The 24,520-nt window shown below is 38.8% G+C and overlaps 1 protein-coding gene across 3 annotated transcripts in view; it reads right to left on the minus strand.

The window, feature by feature from the left end:
* ANTXR1 (ANTXR cell adhesion molecule 1) overlaps nucleotides 1-24,520 on the minus strand; it is a 217,256-nt gene that overhangs the window by 158,956 nt on the left and 33,780 nt on the right. For all 3 annotated transcript variants that reach the window (XM_033124998.1, XM_033124999.1, XM_033125000.1), the window contains exons 4-8: nucleotides 7,175-7,256; nucleotides 6,551-6,584; nucleotides 5,411-5,490; nucleotides 2,738-2,806; nucleotides 1,271-1,351 (exon numbers count right to left, since the gene is read on the minus strand). In XM_033124998.1, the coding sequence (XP_032980889.1) occupies nucleotides 1,271-1,351; nucleotides 2,738-2,806; nucleotides 5,411-5,490; nucleotides 6,551-6,584; nucleotides 7,175-7,256 (346 nt within the window). The remainder of the gene's footprint in view (nucleotides 1-1,270; nucleotides 1,352-2,737; nucleotides 2,807-5,410; nucleotides 5,491-6,550; nucleotides 6,585-7,174; nucleotides 7,257-24,520) is intronic.

The raw sequence follows: 24,520 nt of genomic DNA on the forward strand, positions 1-24,520 counted from the left end.
TCCATAATACCTCTAGTAACGATTGTGTGCCTGGAAAATTATTAGGTATTTTCACCAGTGTTCTCTCTTCTAATCCTTAAACAAGTCTATGATATAAGTCTTGTCATCAGTCCCTTATACAAATAAGTGAAATAACTCATCCAAGGATCTATAAATGATAACTCGTTGGGCCAGCATTTAAACTCTAGGCTGACCAACTCTAAAGTTCTTACTTCTCACTCTGCTTTCCACTTTGCTGTTGTTCGTAGCAAACCTTGGAGGGAGGGAGAGGGAACATGAAGGCACAGCCATGTTGGAGGTTTCCTAGGTCAATCTGGGGGTGCTGGGCCGGTCCCAAGCCCCTGGATGGTAACCTCTGAGTCAAGACTCCCTTGACATCTTAAGAGGACAGTAATTCTCTGAGTTCTGAATTTGCATCCTACACCCCGAGTCTAAAGCCTGTTGAGCTCCAACTGGAGAAACCACTGACTGTCTGCCTGGTCCCAGAACTGAAAGGTAGAGGCTGCAGTGCCTTAGGACTTCATTACACCGGCCTTTTAGCTGAGGCTTTAAATACCAGCATCATCCAATATGCCAGCTGGACCAGGGGCCTGGCCCGTGTATGGAAGTTGGAAAAGAGAGGCTCTGGAAGCCTGTGTTCATTGACAGGGATGGGGTGATTACAAAACCAGGTTAGGGTGGAAAGGAGGGCTGGTGACTGTGCAACCCTGAAGAACATGGAAGCCCTCACGTTTGGGGATTATAAGTCTAAAGCAGTGGTTCTATCTAAAAAAAACCACCTGGGAAGATCTTAAAAATCCTGCTCCAGATGATCTCAACGGGCAGCCAAAGCAGAGAACCTTCAGCCAATGTTGAAAGTGCCTCTGATGGCTAAGAGATACAGGTTGGGCCTGCATATTCTCTGAAAGCAGCTTGTGTTCTGTCCTGGTTGGGAAAGCTGAGGTCTATGTACACGCTACCAGCCGTAGTCTTTTCAGTATCACACGGGCGGCCTGAACTTTGGCTGGCTGCCTGAGCAGGGTTCCCTCCAATTTTTAATTTTCCACTGTAGGGTCGAATTGGCACAGGAGAATGAAAAAAGAAAAAAAAAAACAAACATCCGTGAAAGGCAGGGGCAGAAGTAGGACATGACAGATGTGAAGATAGGCAAAGGCATGTTCCCTCGAGCAGGAAAACACCAGCCTTAGAAGGATGGAATTGGAGTACTGACAGCAGATCGGCGGCCAGAAAGTGCCCGAGTGGCCAGGCTCAGAGGAGGTGCTCTACTCACTGAGTGGATGATGCCTTGCAAAGCCTGAAAGCCGTCATTTACAGGAAACACATGGTCCTTACTGTCCGCAATCCGGGCGAGCTGAGAACAAACACACCAAGATGTGTCACGCTTGAATGAGGAGAACTGAGGAAAGCCACGGGGGCCGAGGGGGTTCTATCTCCTTTTAAAACCCAGAGGAACCTGAGTTCTTGACTAGGCCTCACTGAAAAGCCCTCGGTAATAATGAACTTCCCAGCAGCCTCTCTGGAGCGGGCCTGGAGGGTTGGCTCCAGTTTTTACATTTGTTTTAATACTCTTCTCCTTGGGAGCAGAGGTACGATTGCCCAGCTAGATGAACAATTTGGCCTGGGTTGATGTATTTATGGATTTGGGGGCAGGCCATTGGCTCACTTTCTTCCCATTCACTCAAATTTCTGTTGGCAACTATTTTTGAACCAAACAAACTCAAGTTTCCTTTCAGAGCAACTTTAAAAATAAATTCAAGTGTTGGTATTGGGTAAGGCCACTGAACGTACACCCTTATCTTTCACCCACACTGCTCACTGAGGAAAGGACCCTGGCAGTTGACGTGGTGGTCGTGCTTTACAGAGCAGAGGAATGGAGAAAGGAGAAGCTGATCTGTCAGTTTTTCTGCCCGTAAATCTCTGTACATTTCTGTATTGTCACAGTCATAGTGCCAGGATTTTTAGTGATTGCAAAAGCAACACATAGTCATTGGGGAATTTCAGAAAACTCAGCAGTGTTAAAATAAATTTTTAAAAAGTTACTCATAATCCATCTATCCTTCCATCCATCATCTTTTTATTATTGTTAATTTGATGTATATAGCCTTTCATACTTTTTCTATACAACATACATGTATCTATTTAAAAAGTGAATTCATACTATTCCCGCTGTTTTGTAACCCTATTTTGTTCACCTAATATATCATGAGCACTGTCCCATGTTATTAAAACAAAAAGAAGTTACAAACGACAGCGAGGAACATTTATTTAGGTTGTCCACAAATTTTCACAGTTTGCTTATATATGCTCGTACATATTTTTCTGCCCATTTGCCAATTATCTCCTTTTTTTTTTTTGTATTGAAAATGCATTGTATATTTAATGGGAGAAAAGGGATGTGTGCCATTTAAATAAAAAAACTCAGATTCATCAAATTCAATTAAAAAAAAAACACCAACTGGTTTTCAAAGGTAAATCAGATCTGTTTTGACACCTTGGCAGTTGAACATCTACCATGAAAGGACCAAGAAAGATGCTGCCTGGATGGTCTGAGTTAAAGACCCTCAAGTGGATCAGCAAATGCCTTCACATCCCTCACACATCCAAGAATTCCTTTCCTGCTTAGCACGTCTGGAAAAACAGTCTCTCTAAGAGGTGTTTAAGCTGCCGAGGCACTCTCTGCACTGGGTCATTCACAAGCGTGGTATCCTCCCACACCTGAGGAAGGCCGTGATCTTACCTGTGTTTCATTGAAATCCTTCACGCCGACACAGTAAACAATTGCACCAAGGTCTCGGGATCTGTTAGCCTAGGTCAACCAAAGAAAAGACATTAAAGAGAGAGGCAGTAGCAAACATATTCCTTTTGGATTAGCAAGGTCAACTGTAATGATCAGGTATTTACTGAGCACCTACTATGTGCCAGGTACTACAGTGGAGAAGGTAATCCTTGACCCGAAAGAGTTTAATACTCCAGCGAGCATCACATTCTAATGTAATGCATGGTGGTCACGAGGGGAGTGATCAGTCAAGTGGGAAGTGCTGAGAAAGATACACAGAAGGAGAGTCTTAAGGAAGGGCATTCAAAGACCAGGGGAGGAAAGGAAGTGTAGGCTAAAGTAAGTCATATTAAATAGTCTGGGGGAAATGATTCTCTTTTCTATTCCTCTGATGGATTTTTATTGACATACCTTTTCTTCCTTTGTAATGGTAGCATGGTTATAATGGAAAGGATGTGGCCTTTGGAACCTGATATACCTGGGTTTGACAACTTGCCTTTGTTCTATAAAGTGTTCTGGGGAGTAAATACCATAATACATGCAGAGCTCCTCACACAAAGCGTAGAACAATGCAGATGCTAATAAATGTCATCGTTTTTTGTGAATAAAGCCATTTCATTGCCATAGAATACACTGGTTTAATGGTATGGGAATTATGGTCCATATTTGAGTAGGTGAACCCATGACCTTCTCTACAGTTAAGTATTGAGAGGGCAACATAATGAATAACATCCAGGTTTAGGCTTGATTTTAATATTTGATTTATTAAAGGCTCTGATAACTGATTTCCAGGTTCTTCTGTGTTTAAAAATAGAAAACAAAAAGTGGAAATCCTTGGTATATGCAGTAGTTGTTGAATAAATAATTTATAGGAAATATATAGTAGGCATTCAATATATGCATATTGATTTAACTTGTGTTCTTTTTATTCCCTCTTTTAGTACTTAAACACACTCATGACTAACACTGAATTTTAGAAGGGACAGAAACATATCTTTTTTCCTTCATGTTAGAAATATTTCTCGCTGCTTTCAGGATAAAACAAACTTTTAGACCTAGTCTAGACCCAGCCTTATTTGACACAACTTTTTTGACATTTCTTCTCCAGTTGTGCTTTACATAGAATTCCTAAAAATGGAAAGGTTCATTTTCTTTATGTATCTTGAGCTTTATCTTTCTTTTTCAGAAACCCTCCTTCTATTGGCATTGGCACTCCAAATATTTTTCCAAGTTTGTACGTGCCATACCTAAAATTCTTTTCTCCTAACCTCTATTTTCAGCCTCTGACACCTATCATTTATTTTATGTGCAGTTCTTTCCTTATTAGGGTTTTTGCTTTACTTGACTGTTGTCTGGCATCCAGATAAGCCATCTGGCATTCCCATTACATAGATTCAACTTTAGAACATAGAAATTATACTATTTTCCCAGTGCTCAGGGAGTGCCTGTCATATTTACTTGTGTGTTTCCCCATTGTGAGTAATCCTTTGCACTCGATGGGGGAGTGGGGAAGTCATGTGTTCACCTACATAATTTCCTCATGCCCCTTATCAGCAGACGCTTCAAAAAGCTTAACATTATTACATGATAAGGTCCAGGAGGGCAGCAATTGGGTCTTACTGACCTCTGCGTCCCTAGTGTCCAGCAAATGTCTAGCACATGCCAAGCTCTCAGTTAACACTGAATGAACGAACAAATGAATGAATGAATGAATGAATGAATACTTGCTTGCTGACAGCACTAAATTTAAATTAAATAGCGGCTGAGAGCTTGCGGTAAGTGTAATGCTCTGATTCACTCCTCCCCAGAGGCCAGCATCTCCCTCCCTCACTGCCCATCTTCTTTTTCTTTATTGTGTTTCTTTCTAACTGGGCCTGAATAAGCCTTTGTCACTAATGAGGCTTCAATACATTCCCATGGTTAACTGGTTTCCTTGGGCCATTTCTCAAATCTGAAACTTGAAAGGATTTCCTAAATATCAGTACTTTTTCAATTTTTGAATAAACCTCTTTTTCTGAATCTCTTTATACGAACTGAAAATTTTATTTAGGAGAATTCTTTGATTTGCTTTGAGGAGTACTTTATGAGAATATAAAGCAAAGGAAAAAAGAAATATAGAAGGAGAGATTGCAATTTACTTTGCCACCAATTAACATTCCACTTTGGTTCTTAGAGCGAGAACCTCAGTGATGAATACGTTTTGCCAAGATTGGCTCGGACATATTTCAAGTTATTCTTTTCCCTCCTCCTGTTTTTAGTAGAAAATATGAGGGGAAAATGGAGGAAAAAATGGTACCAATGGTTTTGCTTTAAAATGATATAGAGTATTTCAAAACTGCTAGATCAATATAGGGTTTTCAATAAAGGCATGGTAGATATTTTTTATCACTCCCTCACACATAGAATAACATGGAAATATTTTGAAAGGGGAAAAATATCTACCACATATAAGACATGAAAATTTAGTTTAAAAAGTGAATGATTATTTTTTTACATAGGAGACACTATTTTATCCAGGGGTTTTTGCAAAGACAGTTATCATTTTGGCTAAGTAGAAAGATTGCAGTGCATTTCAGAAGGAAAAAGCCCTTTTCCATGTCTGTTTAGACAGACATAGGCCAGATCGTTGCTTACCTCCCTCTCTGAATAGAAAAAGAGATCTTCATGGAGTTCTCCATCAGTCAGAGCAATGATGACGCTGGCTGTCCTGTATCCTGCTCAACACAACACAGACCCGCTCAGTCCATCCTGCTGCACCAAGGGAACCCTCTCTCAGCTCTTATGAGCTCAACCTCCCGTGGTCAACATTGTGAGAATCAGCAACTTTTCTTTCGGGACTGGAAACAACTCCAGCGTGAAGAAGAATGCGGAGACAGGCTCTAAAGGGGAATAGGTTTTGCTCCTGGGTTTCTCAGTCTGAGCTCAAAAAATGGCCAAGCTTGGTGAAATGGTTTCTGGACCGATACCTAGGAGTGGCTCTAGTGAGTCAAGTGTCTGTTATTTCTAGTAACAGTCCACATGACCGTCGCCAAGGCCTGGGAACAAACTCTGCCACCTGGGCTGTTCAGGGGCCCTTCTCACATGCTGGAGTTGACCACATGCACCCCCTCTTGAAGAGTTTGGCAAAGAGTAATAGTCATTATGACTTACAAGCTGACTGGATTATAGCAGTTGGCAAAACCTACTAGAATTCTTCTAGTGATTTTTTAGATTTCTAGTAACACTGCTGATGGTTGATTTATATTAATAGGTGTTGGCGTTGATACTGGATCTGTTTTATTTGTTGTAGTTTAGAGTGAAATCAGAAGTGGACAGAGGTGTTGCATTTTTTTCATTTAAATGAAGGAAATTTTAAAGTAAACCGGTATCTTAATATCATATCCAATCACAGTAACGAAGGGGCTTGGAGCTCAGAGAAGGACAAGAACAGTAAGTTTGACATAAAAATCTAAGACTTAACTAACCTATCCAAGTATTTACTAATTTAATGAATTCAACATGCAAAACTGTTCCTGGGTATTGCAGACTGTAGCCCATAATGGGATCTTAATTACTTTTATATAACTTCTCTTGACACCAACAGGAGAGTAGACTTGGACCTGGTACACATCGTTTTACTTTGCATTCCATCTTTGTGATGAAGTGTACGTCCAAGGATTATAGGCAATATCAAATACATCTTTGGAAACATGAAATTACTGAGATGCTTTTTCAGAAGCAAACACAGAAAAGAAGTTAAATCATTCAAAATGGTAATTCATAATACAGTCTTACCTTGACTATTTTCATAATAAATCTGCTCACTGGCCTGCAAAACACATGAAAGAGCCATCAGATACACAGCCACTGTTTGCTACTCCAAATACCATATTGGAGAGTGGGCTCTGGTGTTGGATATGCAGCCCTGGCTCAGTCTTGATTCTTTATGTAATCCACCCAGGCTTCACTCAGATATCAAAGGATGCTATTCATCTAAAGTTACCCTGATATTTAACTAATATACTCGTGAACACGGATCAGTGTCTTACTTCTCGTAGACTGGGACTCCTTAAGATTGACGTTTCATTGAAATTCTGTCTCAGCCACTGAAGCAACATGTAGAAAAGGTGACCTCGGGAAAGGAGATGACTGTCATGGGGCATGATTCATGAGCGTCAGCCAAGTGTTAGCTGACAAAGCTTTCATCACTGTCAGGGGAAGGAGCAAGGAGATTTACGTCTTCAGTTCTTGCGGATAGCATTATCGGTGTACAAGCTTATGGGGAAACCTTTTTTACTCTCTTGCCATTGGGTGTTTTTCAGTTCCCTTAATCTGTGTGCCTCATCTCATCAGCCATCCTCAGGTTGATGTTTCCACATGACACTTTATATTTGGAGTTGAAAATTGTTTTAAAATTACCCTTTCAAATCCTTCATGCATGTAGGTGTCTCCTCCTGGCAGGACCTTCTGGAGTTCTTCAAGACCTTGACGGATCTGTTCTCTGAAATCCAAAGACACCCTATTAGTTATAGGAGAGCCATTTCTACTGTGCTGTTGATAGTTATATGCCGTAGTCTTTTTTTTTTTTTTATCTTATCTCTGTGGATACTCTCTATTGCTCCAGTGGTTCCCCCAAAACCCTATCAGAGGAAAAGTCTTTGTAGCACATTATCCATTTAGGGTCAGCCATCGGGTGGAATGAGTGAGATTTCAAGGATTGAGGGAAAAGACCTCTCCAGGAATCTCCGTCTGCTCGTGAGAGTCTTCCATTCCCTTAACATGTCAAAGTTTTCATTCTACTTTGGAAATGAGTCTTAAAAGGCAACTGCTCCTGAGAGGACACAGAGCAATGTAGCACCTTTATCTCAAGATGCAAATGGCTCATGTGAAGCAGAAAGAGGCGAATACAAGAACCCAGGGCATGGCCACCACAAGGACCACAGGTGGGAGGGGCAGGCGTCTGGAGTGAACTCTGCCACCCGCACAGTCGTGCCAAAGGAAACCGTGTAGTCAGCTTTGAAAATAGAAGCCTGGGCAAACTATGCTTTCCAGGACAACCAAGAGTGTTTTCTGTGGGCTGGTGCCTATGTTTTCTTACTCTGGCTGCTCAGGGTGGCAGTGGGGCAGGAAGAGGAAGTGGGTTGTGGCATTAGGAAAGGGTCCGACTAAAAGTGGGAAACGTGACTGGTCTGGGGGTCAAATAGAGTCTTTGTGGACCATTCGCTCTGGGATGTAAGATGTCCACATCCATATTCCTGTCTTTTAAATAGCCCCATATTGTGCTGAAATGGTAAGAAAGTGTAATTTCTGAACAAACATTAGTCTTATTCATAAACTGGGACCTATGAAAAAGTTTGAAATTACCTTCTTCTCTTTAGTGGCCGAGGGTGGAGGGGCACTATTTAAATTAGGAAGGGAAGCCTCTTTTGAGTAGGGAGAGAACCTAACATTTTTTGAGAATCTACTATGTACAAGGCCCTGCTCAAAGATTTCTGATTTAATTATCACAATAACCACTCAAGGTGGGTAATATTGCCCTCATAGGATAGGTGAGAAAATTTGGTTCATAGAGGTTAGGTAGGAGATCAGAGACTTAAAGTCAAATCTATCTGACTCAAAACAGGCTTTCTACTCTTCCAACCAGCCTCCTACGACAGAACAGTGATGGAGAAGTGGGAAATTCTCAGTGACACTTGAATGAGTGAAAAGTAAGAGCAATTTCTAACACCATTTGAGTACTGACAGTGGGCCCAGCTCTGTTTGACATACACCGCATACAGTTAATTCACTTATGCATTATAACAGCTCTTTGAATTAGATACTACTGTTATCTCCATTTCATAAATAAGAAAACTGAATCAAAGAGAGGCTAAGGAACCTGCCCAAAGCCCCTTAACTACTAAGTGGCAGAGCTGAGATTTGAACTCAGAGGTCCTGCTTTCACTATGACAAACTGTTTCTTTCTCTCTGTCTTGAATGAATGAATTGTATTACTGGTCTATTACGACAATTGCCTGGGGAGGAAGTCTAAGGCAAAATTAACCTTTTGTTAAAACTGATTGCCAAGCTGTGGGATGTTGTAAAAGACAAACTGAAAAGAAGTCCGCTTGAGCCTGTCCCTGGCTGGGGCCACTGATGATTCTCAGGCAGAATATTTAAGACCAAGTAACTCAGACTTTGGGGAATGTAGTGACTATTGTCTGGTTGTCGTATCAGTGCCCAGATATTAGGTCACGTACCCAGCTGCCCAAGTCAGAAGCTGGAAGCCTTCCTTTTCCCTCTACCTTGGCTCTCCTCTCTCCTTACGTAATCCAGCACCCCATTCCATTAGTTCTACTCTAAACATATCATGAAACTGACTGCTTCTCTACCTCTTCTGCAAAAGTCATGATCTCTGCCACCATCATTTCTTGCCCAGACCATTGGGAAAGTCACTGGCTATTTTTTGACGGTCCTCTTGCCTCTCTTCCATTCATTCTCCACATGGCTCAGAATGTTCTTAAAATATCAATCAAAACATGCCATTCATTCCCCTGCTCAAAACCCTTCAATAGCAGTCAATTACACTTGGGATAAAAATCTCAACTCTTTTCCACGGCCGTCCAGAGCCTCCCAGGGATGGTTCCTGTGCTGTCAGGGAGCCGACAGCCTCACCCGGCACCACTCTGTCCCCACTTTCTTCACTTGAGCCCCACTGGTCTTCCCTAGCTCCTTCTCCCACAGACCCTTCACACCTGTAATCACTGCTGTCTGGGGACTGGGGAGACTTTTTCCCAAGCTCTTGACTGGGCTAATTCTTACCGGGCCTCCGCTCCCCACTTCACGTTAACTGCTCAAAGGAGCCTTATTTGACGTCCCCGGTTCAAATTAGGTCCCTCAGTTAGATTTTCTCAAGGAACCCAACTTCTGCTTCACATCACTTGGGATATATTGTGACTGATACCCTTTGACTATGTAATTATTTGTTTAGGGATTTTTTTTTCTTCTTTCGGATTTTAAACTCCATGAGGGCTGGGCCATGTGTGTTTTGGTGTCCCCTATGTCTTCTGTGTCTACGATGGTACCTGGAACATTCTAGACATGTAACAAATATTTACTGAAGATGCACCTCCACTGTTAATCATCCTGCGAAGAAGTCAATCTTGGAGGCAGGGATGAATTTCCTTTGGCTGAGTGGAGGGAGGCCAGACATGAGCTGACTTGGCGACACTGACCCTAGGTCTGTGCCCTGTGGTGCTTATAAATCATTCTCTGTGTTGTACTTCTTTACATTACCCCCAATATTGCAATCAATCCCATCAAAAGCATATTTTAATTTCAACTGTGTTGGTTGGTAATGAAAAAGGGCATATATCTGTGCATCAGAAGAAAGGGGAAAGATGAAAACATTGTCCCCACCAAGGCCACTGCTGGGATGGGAGATGGTGGCCCTGGCAGTCATCTGGCAGAGGGCAGCTTTGCCCGGCAGGTCGGCGGTTTCATGAGGGTAATAGCAGTGACAAGGTGGCATGAGGGTGAGTCTGGGGTAGGAAAATTGGTTTGTTCCTGAGCACACAGAGGTGGTACCATGGAGCGCTTCAGAATAGCTCGGGGGTACTATGGGGGAGGGGCTAATTTCTGACAATTAGGAGAGAGGAGATTGGACATTAAAAGTAAATGTGAAAAAAAAGGCAAATGTGGTCGTATTCATGTGGCCATGGACCAGTGAGTTCTGGGACATGTTGGTAACACTAGAATTGGAATATTGCGTTAAGACTGAAGCGTAAAAAGAGGGTTAAAAAAGATATATTAGGAGAGTGGAAAAGGTTCCTTGGCTTCTCTGTATTTTTTCCCTGCCAAATAAAGTCTGGGAACTGGGGTGTTTTCTCTAAGACTATTTCCTTTTCTTTACAAGTATTTTCTTGAGCTTTCTATTTTTTTGGTAACAGAACAAGCAAAGGCTGTTTTGGAAACTGTCCTTATTCTCAATGCTTTGTGTCTGGCAAGATATGAACTCAATAGTCCCAAGCAGTAATCACAACCTCCCATATACCACCCTCACTTCTCCAAAGATCAAATGACCTGTGGCCCCACTTCCCTGCTCTCTGCTCCTTCTCTAAGCACCCACATCATCTAAGCAAACGAAACAGATGGTTTCGTGGATTGTGGGACAATAGAACAATTAATAAGGGACTATTTTTTATGTTCTTGTAGAAACAAGAAAATTGGGAGAAAGATCTTCTAAAGGGGTTGATAAGAACTTCTCCGAAGACTTGGTTATTACCAAATGAAATGTTATCATCCTGGGAAATGAGAGTGGCTGGGAATTCTACAAGACAGGCTGCTATTAAAGAGTCTCCTGTTTTCCTTGGTGGTTTCACATGTCTGCCAGTGTTCCTACTTAGAAGTTAAGGGTTCTCAGCCCACATATCTTGTGTTTCTTTTGCAACCCCTGCAACACTTAAGAAGGGGCCAACAGTAGATGGTTTGCTATTGAATGAACGACTGCAGTTTGGATGCATCCATTTATCCATTCATTAATTTTCACAACTATTTATTGAGCATGCACCGTCAACCCAGCACTACGCTTGTTTGAAGGGATGGGGGTGGAGAGAAGCAGCAGTGTTTGCTGGACTTTCTGTTGCCCTGGGAATTTTTCCACATTTCATGAAGATTACTTTCTGGGATTCCATTTATATTGTGACTTTTTGATATTTGCTGATGTAAACATGAAATTATGAACACACAGAAGCATATCAAGAAGCACTTCAATAAGTGCTTCAATAAGTACTTCAATAAGCACTTCAATAAGCACTTTTATCCCAAGTATCCCAGCTTTTATCCCTTCTACTGCAAAATCCTCCATGGGGTTCTGCAATGTCTACCACATTTTCAGTCTAAAAATAACTTCCACCACTACCCCAAAATAACCCAACCTCAGCTCTGCATTGTCGATTTCTTGCCTCTAATAAAAGAGCTTCTGTGGAACTGGACTTTTCTCAAATGCCCTGCAGTTGTTGGCTTTGGAGCCTCAACTTACATTGTAAACTATCTATTACCCCTAATGCTTCATTCACAACATTTCCAGATAGCCTTATGACTCCAGTATTGACTCAAAAAAAAAAAAAAAAGGTGAATAGAAGAACGCAGATTAATTAAAGACATTTTTGCTGTTCATTTTGGAGTCATAAAACTCCAGGACCAACCCTAATCACTTGTTTTTAATGTATATGCATCATAGCCTCCTTGGGACTTCTACCTAAGGATGGACCAATGTGATTAATGACATTAAGATGCATACTGAGCGAAAGATCCTTTTCCATATGTTTTTAAGTGAAGTACAATTTATATACAATAACATGCAAAGGTGTTTATTCATTTCCTTTATAATTGTTGAATTTATTTCTATAAAGTTGTTTATAATATTTCTTTATCTTTTAACATCTGTAGGATCTATAGTAACATCATCTTTCATTACATTTTAGCAGTTGCTCTATGGATTACATTATTCATCCTTATTTTACCACAGGTTGCCATAAGTTAACGCTGTACCAGTAACCCCCACTCATCCTTTGTGCTACTCTTGTCATATATTCTACTACTATTTATGTAATATACTCAAAGGTACAGTGCTATTATTACTCTTAAACAGTCAATTATCTTTTTATAAAATTAAGAAAATATTTGTCATTTCTGTCACTCTTCTTTCCTTTTTTGTAGCTTTAGTTTACACCTGGTATCATTTTCCTTCAGCCTGAAGAATTCCTTTAGCATTTATTTTATGTAGCGCAGATTTGCTGGTGATGATTCTCCTAGGTTTTTTTTTGTTTGTTTGTTTCTGTCTCTTTGAAAATGTTTTAATTTTGCCTTTAGTTTTAAGGCTATTTTCATTGGATATAGAATTCTAAGTCGACCTTATTACCTTTTATTTCTTTAAAGATATAGCTCTTTTGTCTTCTGGATTGCATGTGCTTTTTTTCTGATGAACAGTGATATTCATTGTTGTTCCTCTGTTATAATATGTGTTTTCCCCTCCTGCTCTGACTGGTTTTAAGATTATTTCTTTATTCAGGTTGTCCGAAATTCAACTATGATAAACTTAGATGTTTTTTTTTTTTTTTTTTTTGAGTATTTGTCCTCCTTGGGATTCCTTGAGCTTCTTGGATCTGTGTGTGGCATACCAAGTTTGCTATTCCAGTTGCACATATATTAGACCCCTTGATATTATCCCACAAATCATAGACCTGGATCATTCTTCCTGCCCCCTAATCTTTTCTCCCTTTTCTCTTTCAGTTTAGATAATTTATATTAACATGTTTTTAAGTTCATTAATCCCTTTTCTGCAGATATTGTATTTTTCAGTTCCACAATTTTCACTTGGTTCTTTCTCTACTTTTTCCCCCTGCTATTCCATGTCTCCCTACATTACATTCATCTTTTCCTGTAAATTCTTTAAAATGCTTATAATAGTTGCTTTAAAGTCTCTGTCTACTAATTCCAATAATTGAATCATCTATGGTTTGCTTCCATCACTGTGTTTTTTCTTGGGTCACATTTTCCTGCTTTTCCCCCATGTTTTATAATCTCTTAATTTGTATTTCAAACATTACATAGAAAAAAAGCAGTGGAAACTTAGGTATAATATAGATTTGTTTTGTTTACTTACTGCAGAGTGTAAGCTTTTTATTGTGAGGGGCTAGTTATTTGGATTCCTCCTTGAGTTAGGTTGAACTTGGGCTGGGTCATAGTTTTAATGAGAGTGTGTTCCCTGTGATTAGCACAACTCCCAGCCATTTGCACTGTCTTGCCTTTGTGGTCTTTTTAGTATTTGAGCTGGAAGGCGGTTAGGTGCAGCTTCATATATTTTTGCTTGACCTTTGGATTTAACCCTGGTAGGACCCCAGAATCCAAGCACCACAAGAATCCATGAGATTATGCAGTTTCTCTCTACTTTTCAGCAACTCCCCCACTGCTACTTTCTTGGAACAATAGAGATGAGAGGTGTGTGTGTGTGTGAGAGGGTAGAATTGTCAGGCTGAGCGATTTCTTTTTTCATTTGGGATTCTTTTAGATAATCCACCCCTCTGTCACACATTGTTGCCTAAGGTTCAGCTGGCTTTTCCTCATCTCTGCAAAGTTTCTGTTATAGTTGACCTACTTTTCCAATTGCCCAGACCCAGACCAGGTATATACCCCCAAGGGTAGAAGCTTCTGCAGATTTCTGCTCAGTTCTAAAGGGCTTGTTTCTCTCTAATTCAGTTTATCAGTGCTTCCTGTGTGCTGCTAGCCCCATAGAAATATATGAATTCTATTTCGTCTGGACTTTTCTGATTGACCATGGAAATAAAGGTTGTTCACATCCCTCTACATCCTAACTAGAAGCAGATATACTGTAAAGGCTTTTTCTAAATGTTTTGTAACTACACATTTGTCTCAAATTAGGAAGAAAAATACTACAGGCTGATTACTGGCATACAAATATACTCAAGTATCTCTCACCTTAAAATAATTAATCCTCTTTGAGTCCACATCTCCCTCCATCTATGGACCAATTGATTTGCATTTCTCTTCACAACACAACTTTTTGAAACACTACTCACTTCTGCACTTCTCTGTTTCCTGGTGGAGAATTCCTTCAAATGTGGAGTGATCTTTGGCTGTCTGCCACAGAGAATGAGTGAGACTAAAAGACTTGTTAGAAGCTCTGTGTGCTTCTAACAAAGGTGGATGACCAGTTTTTGTCACTGGGCTTTATTGTTAAGGACCCTCAAATGTATGTACCTTTTTTACCTAAGATATTTATTTCTACAGAGAAGTAGTTTTCAAACTCTTTCCTTGGGTGTTAGGTCTGGAATTGACAAGGGAGAGAACTGGAAGTAGCAACATTTGTTAGTAGATGTCTCTATAATCTTGGTGTCTATGAAACCATTCTTGTGTAATTTTGTCAGAGAATATACTCTATTCAAAGTATATACAGAGAAGGGGTACATTGCAGAAGGTACTGAAGGTGAGTGGGTTCTGAAGGTTGAAGAGCTTCCTCAGATAAACTTTTAAACAATATTCTGATTTTCACCCTGTAGCCCTTCCTTGACTTTTACGGTACTTGAAGTTCCAGGTTTTGAGCCTGCCCAGGTTCTGCAAGGCTACATTTTACTCCAGTATCTTCTTCTGCAAGATTACATTTGACTTTTCTCTACACTATTTACATCATTTGCTACTCCTCTGTCTTCTTTCTGTCCTCATCTATAGTGTTTTTATGGTTTAAATATTTCTTAGTTTCTCCATAGATGGGCTTTATGGTTTTGGTTCACATTCTCCTGGTTTTGGGGTGCTGTTTGTGAGAGGAAGGGCACAAACGGTCTTTATCCCGTGTTTTAAAACTGGAATCCCTCACCTGTTACCCATTCTGCTCTGACTTTGATCTCCACAACTCTGCTAAAACTACTTTTGTCAAGGCCCTCTACGATCACCACACTGTCGATTTACCGGTCACTTCTCTGACTTCATCTTACTCCACCTCTTACAGTAATAGACACAGTTAACCTCTCCCTCAATTTAACATGCTTTCTTTTCTTGATTTCCATTACAGCATATTCTCTCCATCTCCGTCATCAGCTGTTCTTTCTCATATTTCTGTGTAGGCTTTGCCTTCTCTTCTAGAACTCTAAAAATTGGAGTACCCCAGAACTCAGTCAGATCCCTCCATTCTTACACTTGCAGTTTTAAGGTAATCTCATTCTTTCCATGACTTCAGTGCCATTCTATGGAGCATGAAATTTGGAGGAAGATAGACTTGGAAGTGAATCCTAGTTCTGCCACTTCCTAGGCCACGTCAACTTCTGGATTTCTCAAATGCAAAATGAAGATATGTAACTATAAGATCTATCAGCTTCCCTCCAGATCAGAATGGTGCATCTGATTTCATATGGGGGCAAAACAGTAAGTAGAAAGAGAACCTGGGCCTCTGTGGGGAAGTGGAGAGGCCACACTGGTAGATTAGAGTCTACGAGGTGACATGACACCGGGCCAAGAACAGACCGATCACTGAAGTTCACTAAGAGGAACCCATCAAGGAATTTCCAAAAGTTGCAGCCCATTGGCATAAAGCACAGGAGTGATGGTTTAATCACAAGACAACATGATGAACTTGTCCAAACAAACTGCACTTTACACAACTCTATTTTGGTTGGTTACTCATTTGTGCAGTGGTTTGCACCATGCAGTTTCCTATTTGTTTTGAAACAAATCCCAGTTAGACTTTCCCCGTCACTAACTCTTTTCCCTCGCTGAGCCACATTTTGCAGGAGAGGGGAGTGGTAGAAAGTGGGCTCTGTATTCAGGGTTTCCCAAACATACAGCGTCCTCCTATGAGAACCTTCCCTTTCATGCTTCTCTTAGTTCAAGAGGGACTGGGTATCTCCTGGTGCGGATAGCATCTGAGATGGTCAGGTTGATATGCTTGTGCTCAGCACTACTGACCACAGTGAGCATTTGGAGGGACATAGGCTAGAGTGGCACAGAGTCTGCAACAGAGACTGTGGAGCCCAGAGTCATCTTGCGTGGAAGCTGAAAAAGGACAACCCTAGGGTAGATGATAAGCAAGTATCTTCTGCTTTTGTCAGATCACATCTCTTTAGTATAGGCTGGTGAAGGCTACAGTTCTCTCCAAAGAAAACTTCCTTGTAACCCTTTGGGCTGGAGGTGAGTAGGTAGGAGTATACAAGGTTCATCCCAGATAATCCAACCCACAAGTCATATGGGGACACAGTGTTTGAGAATAGCTGGGGGATCAGACAAGATGTTGGGAGGAGGTGGTGCAATGGGAACACTTATAAATCACCAGTGGGACTGTAAATTGGTGCAGCTCCTTTGGAGAACAACTGAGTAATGCCTAGTCAAGTTATATATTCACATACTGTAAGACCTAGCAATTCAATCCCTAGTTATATATCAGATATTCTTACTTCTGACCTCCCAGGAGATGTATGAGAATATTCATTGCAACTTTGTTTATAACAGCAAAAAGCTAAAAACAAACTAACTGTCTATGAATAAGCGAACAGATAAGTAGATGATGGTATATTATTATAACAGAATATGGTGCAATAGAAAATTACACATTAGTTAAAATGAACCATGCACAGCTACATGTATCTATGTAGAAAAAGTCTCAAAAACATGATGTTAATTGTAAAAAGCAAGTTCAAGAAAAATACATACAATGTGATCATTTATTATAAAGTTTAAAATGAAAAAATATAATATATTGCTCATAGGTGTATAAAAATATACGACATCCATTAAAATGATAAACCCCAAATTCAGGATAGTGATTATCTCTGGTGAGGAAATAAGAAAGGAAGTGTATACAGGGCATGTCAATACCTGTAATGCTTTATTTCATAATCATCATGTGAATAATGACTGTTCATTATCCATTTTTTGTATACTTTTGTTGTACTCGAAATACTTAATTAAAAAAATTGTTGAGGGTGAGTAGCAAAGATCGAACCTGCAGTTCACGAGGAGGCGCTCAGAACCTATTGAAGACAGCGCTACATCTGGGGCGCAAGTCCCCACCCTGGAGGCCAAGGAGATAAGATTTGGGTGATGGACAGGCAGGGTGCTTCAGTTATGGAGTTGCCTGATGTGGACCGATAGTGGGGTAGTTTTTATTGGGCCACAGAAGTTTTATTGGTTTTGGCTGTTTAGCTTTGGGTATGAGAACTCTACCTACCATTCTTTGGTTCCGTTGACTACTTCTGAAGTTTGCCTTGCTGGTTTCACCCAGACAAGAATGTTTCTGAATCCTGCTTTAAATGTAGTTGCCACATGAGGGATAGTAGGTGAGGACGGGAAGTCACATTTCCTGAGTATCTATGTTGTGCCAACGTCTCTGCTGGGCACTTTTCATGCATTAACTCACAAAAGCCTCATAACACCATATGGTGGGAATTGTTATCTTCATTGTACATGTCAGAAAACAGATTCAGAGGAATGCAGTAACATGTGTGTGCTGGTGAAGCACAGATTGGAACCTATACTGGTCCTGACACAAAGTCTGTATTGTCTCTATTACATCTGTGGTGTCCAAGCTAGGTATAGGACAGTGTATCGTACACAAAGACACAGGTACATACATATGAGGTCAGACAATTAAGTTTGCAAGCTCATCCTAGAAAAAGTGCTACATACCTCATTGCTGAATATCACTACGGTCACCTTTGAAGTACTCCCCTTGGGAAGTTATACACTGAGGCCAGTGCCTAGTCCACCCTTCAAAGCAATTTTGGAACTCTTTTTCTGGAATGGCCATCAGAGCTGCCGTCGTATTACCCTTAATGTCCCAAATGTCATCAAAATGTCTTCCTTTCAATATTTCCTTTATCTTCAGGTAAAGAAAGAAGTCATTGGGGACCAGATGAGGTGAGCAGGGAGGGTGTTCCAATACAGTTATTTGTTTACTGGCTGAAAACTCCCTCACAGACAGTGCCTTGTGAGTTTGTATATTGTCATGACGCAAGAGCCATGAATTATTGGTGAAAAGTTCAGGTAATCTAACTTTTTCACGCAGCCTTTTCAGCACTTCCAAATAGTAAACTTGGTTAACTGTTTGTTCAGTCGGTACAAGTTAATAATGAATCATCCCTCTGATGTCAAAAAAGGGTAGGAACAGTGTTGCAACAAGTTCGCGAACTTAATTGTCAGACCTTGTGCATATACATATATATCTTTTTATTTTCTGGAGCATAAATTTTACCCCCCAATTTGAGGAAGAACTCAACAGGATTTTTATATAGAATCAACCATTGGCACATTATGGAATAGAATACACATGCACATGCATTTTTAAGATGAAAGTTGTTGAAGACATTTTCTTGCTTGTGACGAGCCACTCCATATATTATCCTATGACCCCAGACGTACCCTCTTACTTCTTCTACAAACAGGGGTACTCCAGAGGAAGCGTGTGAGAAGTGCTGGACCACGCTACTCAAACAAATCAATGTGATCCCAGACCTGCTGTACTGCTTCAAGGTGTGTTCTTTATACAACATTGAGATTCAATAAGGAAGCCCTTAGACAGCTTCCTCTAGAGACATTGCCTGTGAGCTCCTGTCCGGAAGAAGTCTCACTAGAACCACCAGACAAAGGAAACACTAACTTTACTAACTTTTATGTGGCCTCATGCTGAAGCAGCATTTTCTACCTGTATCCCTCTATAGAAGGATAGACCTGCCCAATGTTAACAACTTCAGAGAAGGATGTAAGCCAGGAAGAGCTGGGAACTCACTCCTTGAATTACTGTTGGATACGCTGTGAAGGTTTATGTGGGGTGTGTCCAGGAGGATTTGGGGTAATTCCTTAGCTGTTTGTCAAAACCTCAGCAGCAACCACAACAGTAACAACAGCACTTACTATATCCCTGGCATTGTTAACCCTTCCAACAGTTCTACGTATGAAGTAGGGGCCATTGTTACATTGCTTTTACAGGGATGAAACCAAGGCACAGAGAGGTAAGGAACTTTCTCATGGACTCAGACCCCGTGATATTACCTCTCAATCAACAGGACAAGGGAATAAATAAATGTTCCACTCTATTTCTCTTCATTTTGTCAGCAAATCTTCTCGTACCTAAATGAATATTATCTCAAAATGGAATGAATCCAGGTTCTTTCAAGCACAAAGTATCTGAAGACTTTTTTTTTCTCTCCTAGTTTTAAATTTAGAAAAGGCTTTTAGAACTATGTCTCTTGGTAATGACAGCCTATAATCATTCTGCTCCAGGAATCAAGCGATGTGTTCAGAATATGTCATTTTCCCCTGTGACACTAATGGCAAAACCACACTCCCAACCAAACTAAAGGATAACTGAGAGGGATAGAGGAGTGTGGTCTCTTGGTTTCCACTCAGCAGTTTGAGCCAAGCGTTCTTGGCTTTCACTCCAACTTCTTAAGCAATAAGCAAGATACTTACTTAACCTCTTAACCCCATCTGCGAAATGCTGATGCTACCTCTTTACCTCTTTGTAAGGAGTATTTCCAAGCTGACGTTAAAAGGCCATGAAGATAAAATGGGTAGAGGGGATATGCTTTCAGGGAATTGTTTTCTGGTAGAAGTCAGAGGGTCTGAGTCACAATTCTTCAATTGTGTATGCTTGGATTTGTTTTTAATTAAAACTATATATAATAGTAAGATTGTGGGAAACCCTGTAGTATAATGTGGACATTGGGTGTGGACATTGGCGTCATGATGCCTGGGTTCAAATCCAGGTTCCTACACTTTCACAGCGAAGTGGACTTTAGCTTTCTCTGACAGAGTATCACCATCTATTTAATACATATAATAAATAATATAATTCCCATAACAACTTTACAACGTAGTATTATCATTTTTTTCTTTATAGTTAAACAAAATATTCTAGGTTATTGGTACATAATAAGCCATTAATAAAAGCCATTCATAAATAGGCTTTTATGTACCAATTATGTACCAATAACCCAGAATATTTTGTTTAACTATAAAGAGAAAAATGATAATACTACCTTGTAAAGTTGTTATACAACACATGTATTTATGCATTTGCACATATACATAGTGGTTGCTTCCATGTAAGTATTCCACAGATAAGGAAACAAGACAGTGGCATGCCGACACACGCAGTGAATTGGATAGGCTATTTAATGTAGTAGGAAAAAAAATCACTGGATTTAAAATTTTATGAGTGAAAAACATTCTGCCACTGACAACTTATGTGAATTTAGGCAAATAATTCAATCTCTCTGAGAATGATTTTCCTTAGCAATGAAATGAGGCCAGTGGGTTGGATAAGACATAATTCTTTGACTTGTTGTTTTGTTATGCTTTCTTTTATAGTCTTGCAAAGTTTAGAACAAAGTGAGATTTCCAGTTAAAGATAGTGATCTGGGTCCATGTACACATTTAACCTCCCCCTTTCTTTCCAAAGTGCTGTAGAAACAGTTAACTAGTATAATAGGGGGAAATGTTTTTCACTGCTGGAAAACAGGTAAGGATGTGATACACATGCCAGACATTGGAAGAATTCCTGCAAAAAGCAGAGCTGCTGAGATCAGGATGAGGGAAGGACCCACCAGCCTGGAATTCCAGGACATGAGATGAAAAGCTTGTGGTTGGTGGTGGAATAGGTCCTTAACAGAGCGGTCCAACATCTACACCTGACCATCTTCCTTTGGCTTCAATTTCCTCCCTACCTTGGATACACTACTGGGTCTCCACCATTTCCAAGAAAAAAATTACACTATGCACATCTAAATTTTCCTGTCTTCTTTAGCTTGGAATCTTCACATTTTCAACAAAGATTTATATGATCTCTGACAGAACTCACGCCAAAACCCAGTACTGAAAAACCTAGCTGTTTCTCTTTTAAGTCAGTATACTAAAAAAAAATGTCTCAGAAGTTGGGAAGAAAACGACCAATTAGAGGAATTTGAGAAAACTTCCCCTTTGAAGCCAAGTCATATAAGAAACATAAAACACTTCTAGTTCACATTCATGATGAAGATATTCCATCTCTAACACAATAGCAGGGTGCCACACACACACAAAAGGAAAAATTCAGGATCAGGAAAATTAAATATTCATAGCATTGAGAGATACCATTTGTCAGTTAAAAAATAAAATGGCACTGAAAACTACAAAACATTGATGAAAGAAATTAAAGACATAAGTAAATGGAAAAATAGCCTGTGTTCATGGATTGGAAGATTTAACATTGTTAAGATGACAATACTACCCAAAGTGATCCATAGATTCAATGCAATCTCTATCAAAATTCCTATGGCATTATTTTTGCACAAATAGGAAAACTTATCCTAAAATTCATATGGAATCTCAGGGGACCCCAACTAGCCCAAAACAATCTTGATAAAGAACAAAAATTGAAATACTCACACTTCCTCATTGCAAAACTTACTACAAAGCCACAGTAATCAAAACAGTGTCATATTAGCATAAGGACAAACATATAGACCAATGGAGTAAAATAAAGGACCCAGAAATAAAACTGTATGTATGATCAAGTGATTTGCAATAAGGACGTCAACCATCCAATGGGGGAAAAGACAATCTTATCAACAAATGGTCCACCAACAAAAATGAATGAATTTTAAGAGTAGAAATTGTATGAACCACATTTTCTGAAAAAATGCAATGGCTCTAGAAATTTGAGAAAAATATAAAAAAATTATGTAGAAATTGTGAAATACTTTGTAAATCATATTAAATAAAACACAAAATTATAAAGTAAGCTATTTAGAAATTAACAATACTAAGAACAGTGCATGTCAGAGTGTAGGAGATTCAAGAAGGATGAGATTTAGAGTATAATTTATATTCTTATTATCTTTATTAAATTTATTGGAGTGATATTGGTTAGTAAAATTACATAGGCTTAAAGAGTACAATTCTGTAATATATCATCTATATACTGTATTGTGTGTTCAATACCCCCCTTCACCCTCTTCTACCACCCCTTTCTTTCCCCCTTACCCTCTGGTAACCACTAAACTGTTGTATGTGTCTATGATTTGTTTGTTTGTCTTGTTCATTTGTTGCTTTCAGTCTAATATGCCACATATGAGTGAAGTCATATGGTTCTTGACTTTTTCTGAATAAACTTTAAATTTCAAGAAGTCAGAAAAAGAGATGAACTAGAAGATAAGAAGCAGAAGACAGGAATTAATAATAGTTAAAGGATAAAATAATGAATTATAAAACAAAACAAATATACAAAAGATAATTGATGAATAAATTTAAGAGTCAAACCACTGAGTAATTTGAATGGGGAAATTTCTACCACTTCTTAAGGCAGAAAATATACTAACAGCAAGTCATATAAGAATTTGAGATAACTGTCAAAAGAACTTCTTTAATAATGATTTAGGCTTGGATGATTTTCCTTTGAATTCTATCAAACCTTGAACAAGCATACACTTGCTATATAGTTAAGATATTCCAAGGCTGCCAATTCATTTTTTCCAAATTCACATAATTATTTTGGCCTGAAAATTGACAAAAAATAGTATAAACTAAAACTCTTGAATACTCTTAATATTAAATATTGATAAGCAATATCTTCAGGCTTATATTAAATCAAATCCAGAAATAAAATAAAAGAACAAACCATGATAAATAAAATTTACTCCAGGAATGTAAGATTTGTTTTTCATCAGGAAATCTTTTGATTTAAAATTTTCAAATGGACAAGACAAAGGAAATAAAAGAAGAAAGCTATAATTATCTTGATATGACAAAAGGCATTTAACAAAACTTAACATTTATTTCATATAAAAATTTTTAAATAAAATTGGAAGAATCATTCCTTAATATAGTTGATAAAATATCTCTATGAAGTCAATATCCAATAAAGTATATAATTGTGAAACACAAGTCATTCCCTTAAAGTTTGAAACTTTTAACCAATGTAATAAGACACACAAGAAGATATAAGAGCTATAAATATTAGAAAAGAGAGAAAAAAAAAGAATCTCACTTCACACACACACACACACACAAACACACAAAAAAAAGAGAACAGGGGTTACAAATAATACAACCATCTTACTAGAAAACCACTCCAAAATTAACTGGAAAAACACTAGAACTAATAAAATGTTTCATTAAAATGATGGGATAAAAAGTAAGTCTACAAAACTAATAGTTTTCCCCAAACCAATATTTCTTAACTATTTTGGGGGCATAGTCCTCTTCTGATGCAAGCTACAATCTCTCTGACTTGCAAATTAAAAAAAAATAATTTAATGGAGTTTAATCAAAGCCCATGGACCCTAAATTATAGGCTATCTGTTCTATAGTGAACAATAATTTAGAAAATACAACTAGAAAAAATTTATTCACAATGGAAGCAAACCTTTAAAATGCCGAAGAGTAAACTTAACAAACATTGTACAAGAGTGATCTGAAGAATATAACAGAATCTTACTGAGGGACATACAAGCGAAGTGATAGATCCTCAAATAAGAAAATAAATATAGTAAAAATGAAATGCTATCTGCTAAGATTATTTTGTATTTTTCATACAATTAAAGTGAAAAATCACAAGAATATTTTGGAACCTAAAAAAATTATTTAAAATTCACATGGTAGGGAAAAAACCCACTAAATACCAGGGAGATTTTTCACCCAAGATTGGAAGTGAGGAAGGATGGGTCTTCCAGATGTTAAAACTAATTAAAATACATAACTGGTTCTAGGGTAGGAACAGACCGAAATGCAGTGTTTCAGAAGAGAAAACCGAGCAGTGTCCCCAAGTCTATAAAAGAGTTTAACTTTTTCACGTTGGTAGTAAAAGATTATTCAGCAAATGGTCCTGGAAAAACTGGCTAACCATTTGGAGAAAAAAAGATTCATCTTGGCCTTATACCATGCATCAGGATAAATTCTAGGTGTAAAATAAAATCTAAATTAAAAAAAAAACAACTACATAAAATACTGTAAGTAAAGGTAGTCATAAAAAGGACAATAGCAGCCCAATCACCATTATGAATATTGGTGCTAAATTTCTGAATAAAATACAGAAATAGAATTCAGCTCTACATTAAAATAATAATATATTACAATTAAGTGTAAACAGAAAGGCAAGAATGATCCAATATTAAAAAAATCTTCTTAGTGCATTTCACTGTATTAGTAAATTAAAGAAAAAATATGATCAACTCAAGCTGCCAAAATTCATTTGATTAAATTTAAAATCTATTCCTGATTTCTTTTAAAGTAAGAGTTGGA

This window comes from Rhinolophus ferrumequinum, chromosome 13 (genome assembly GCF_004115265.2).
Source record: "Rhinolophus ferrumequinum isolate MPI-CBG mRhiFer1 chromosome 13, mRhiFer1_v1.p, whole genome shotgun sequence".
Lineage (NCBI taxonomy): Eukaryota > Metazoa > Chordata > Mammalia > Chiroptera > Rhinolophidae > Rhinolophus > Rhinolophus ferrumequinum.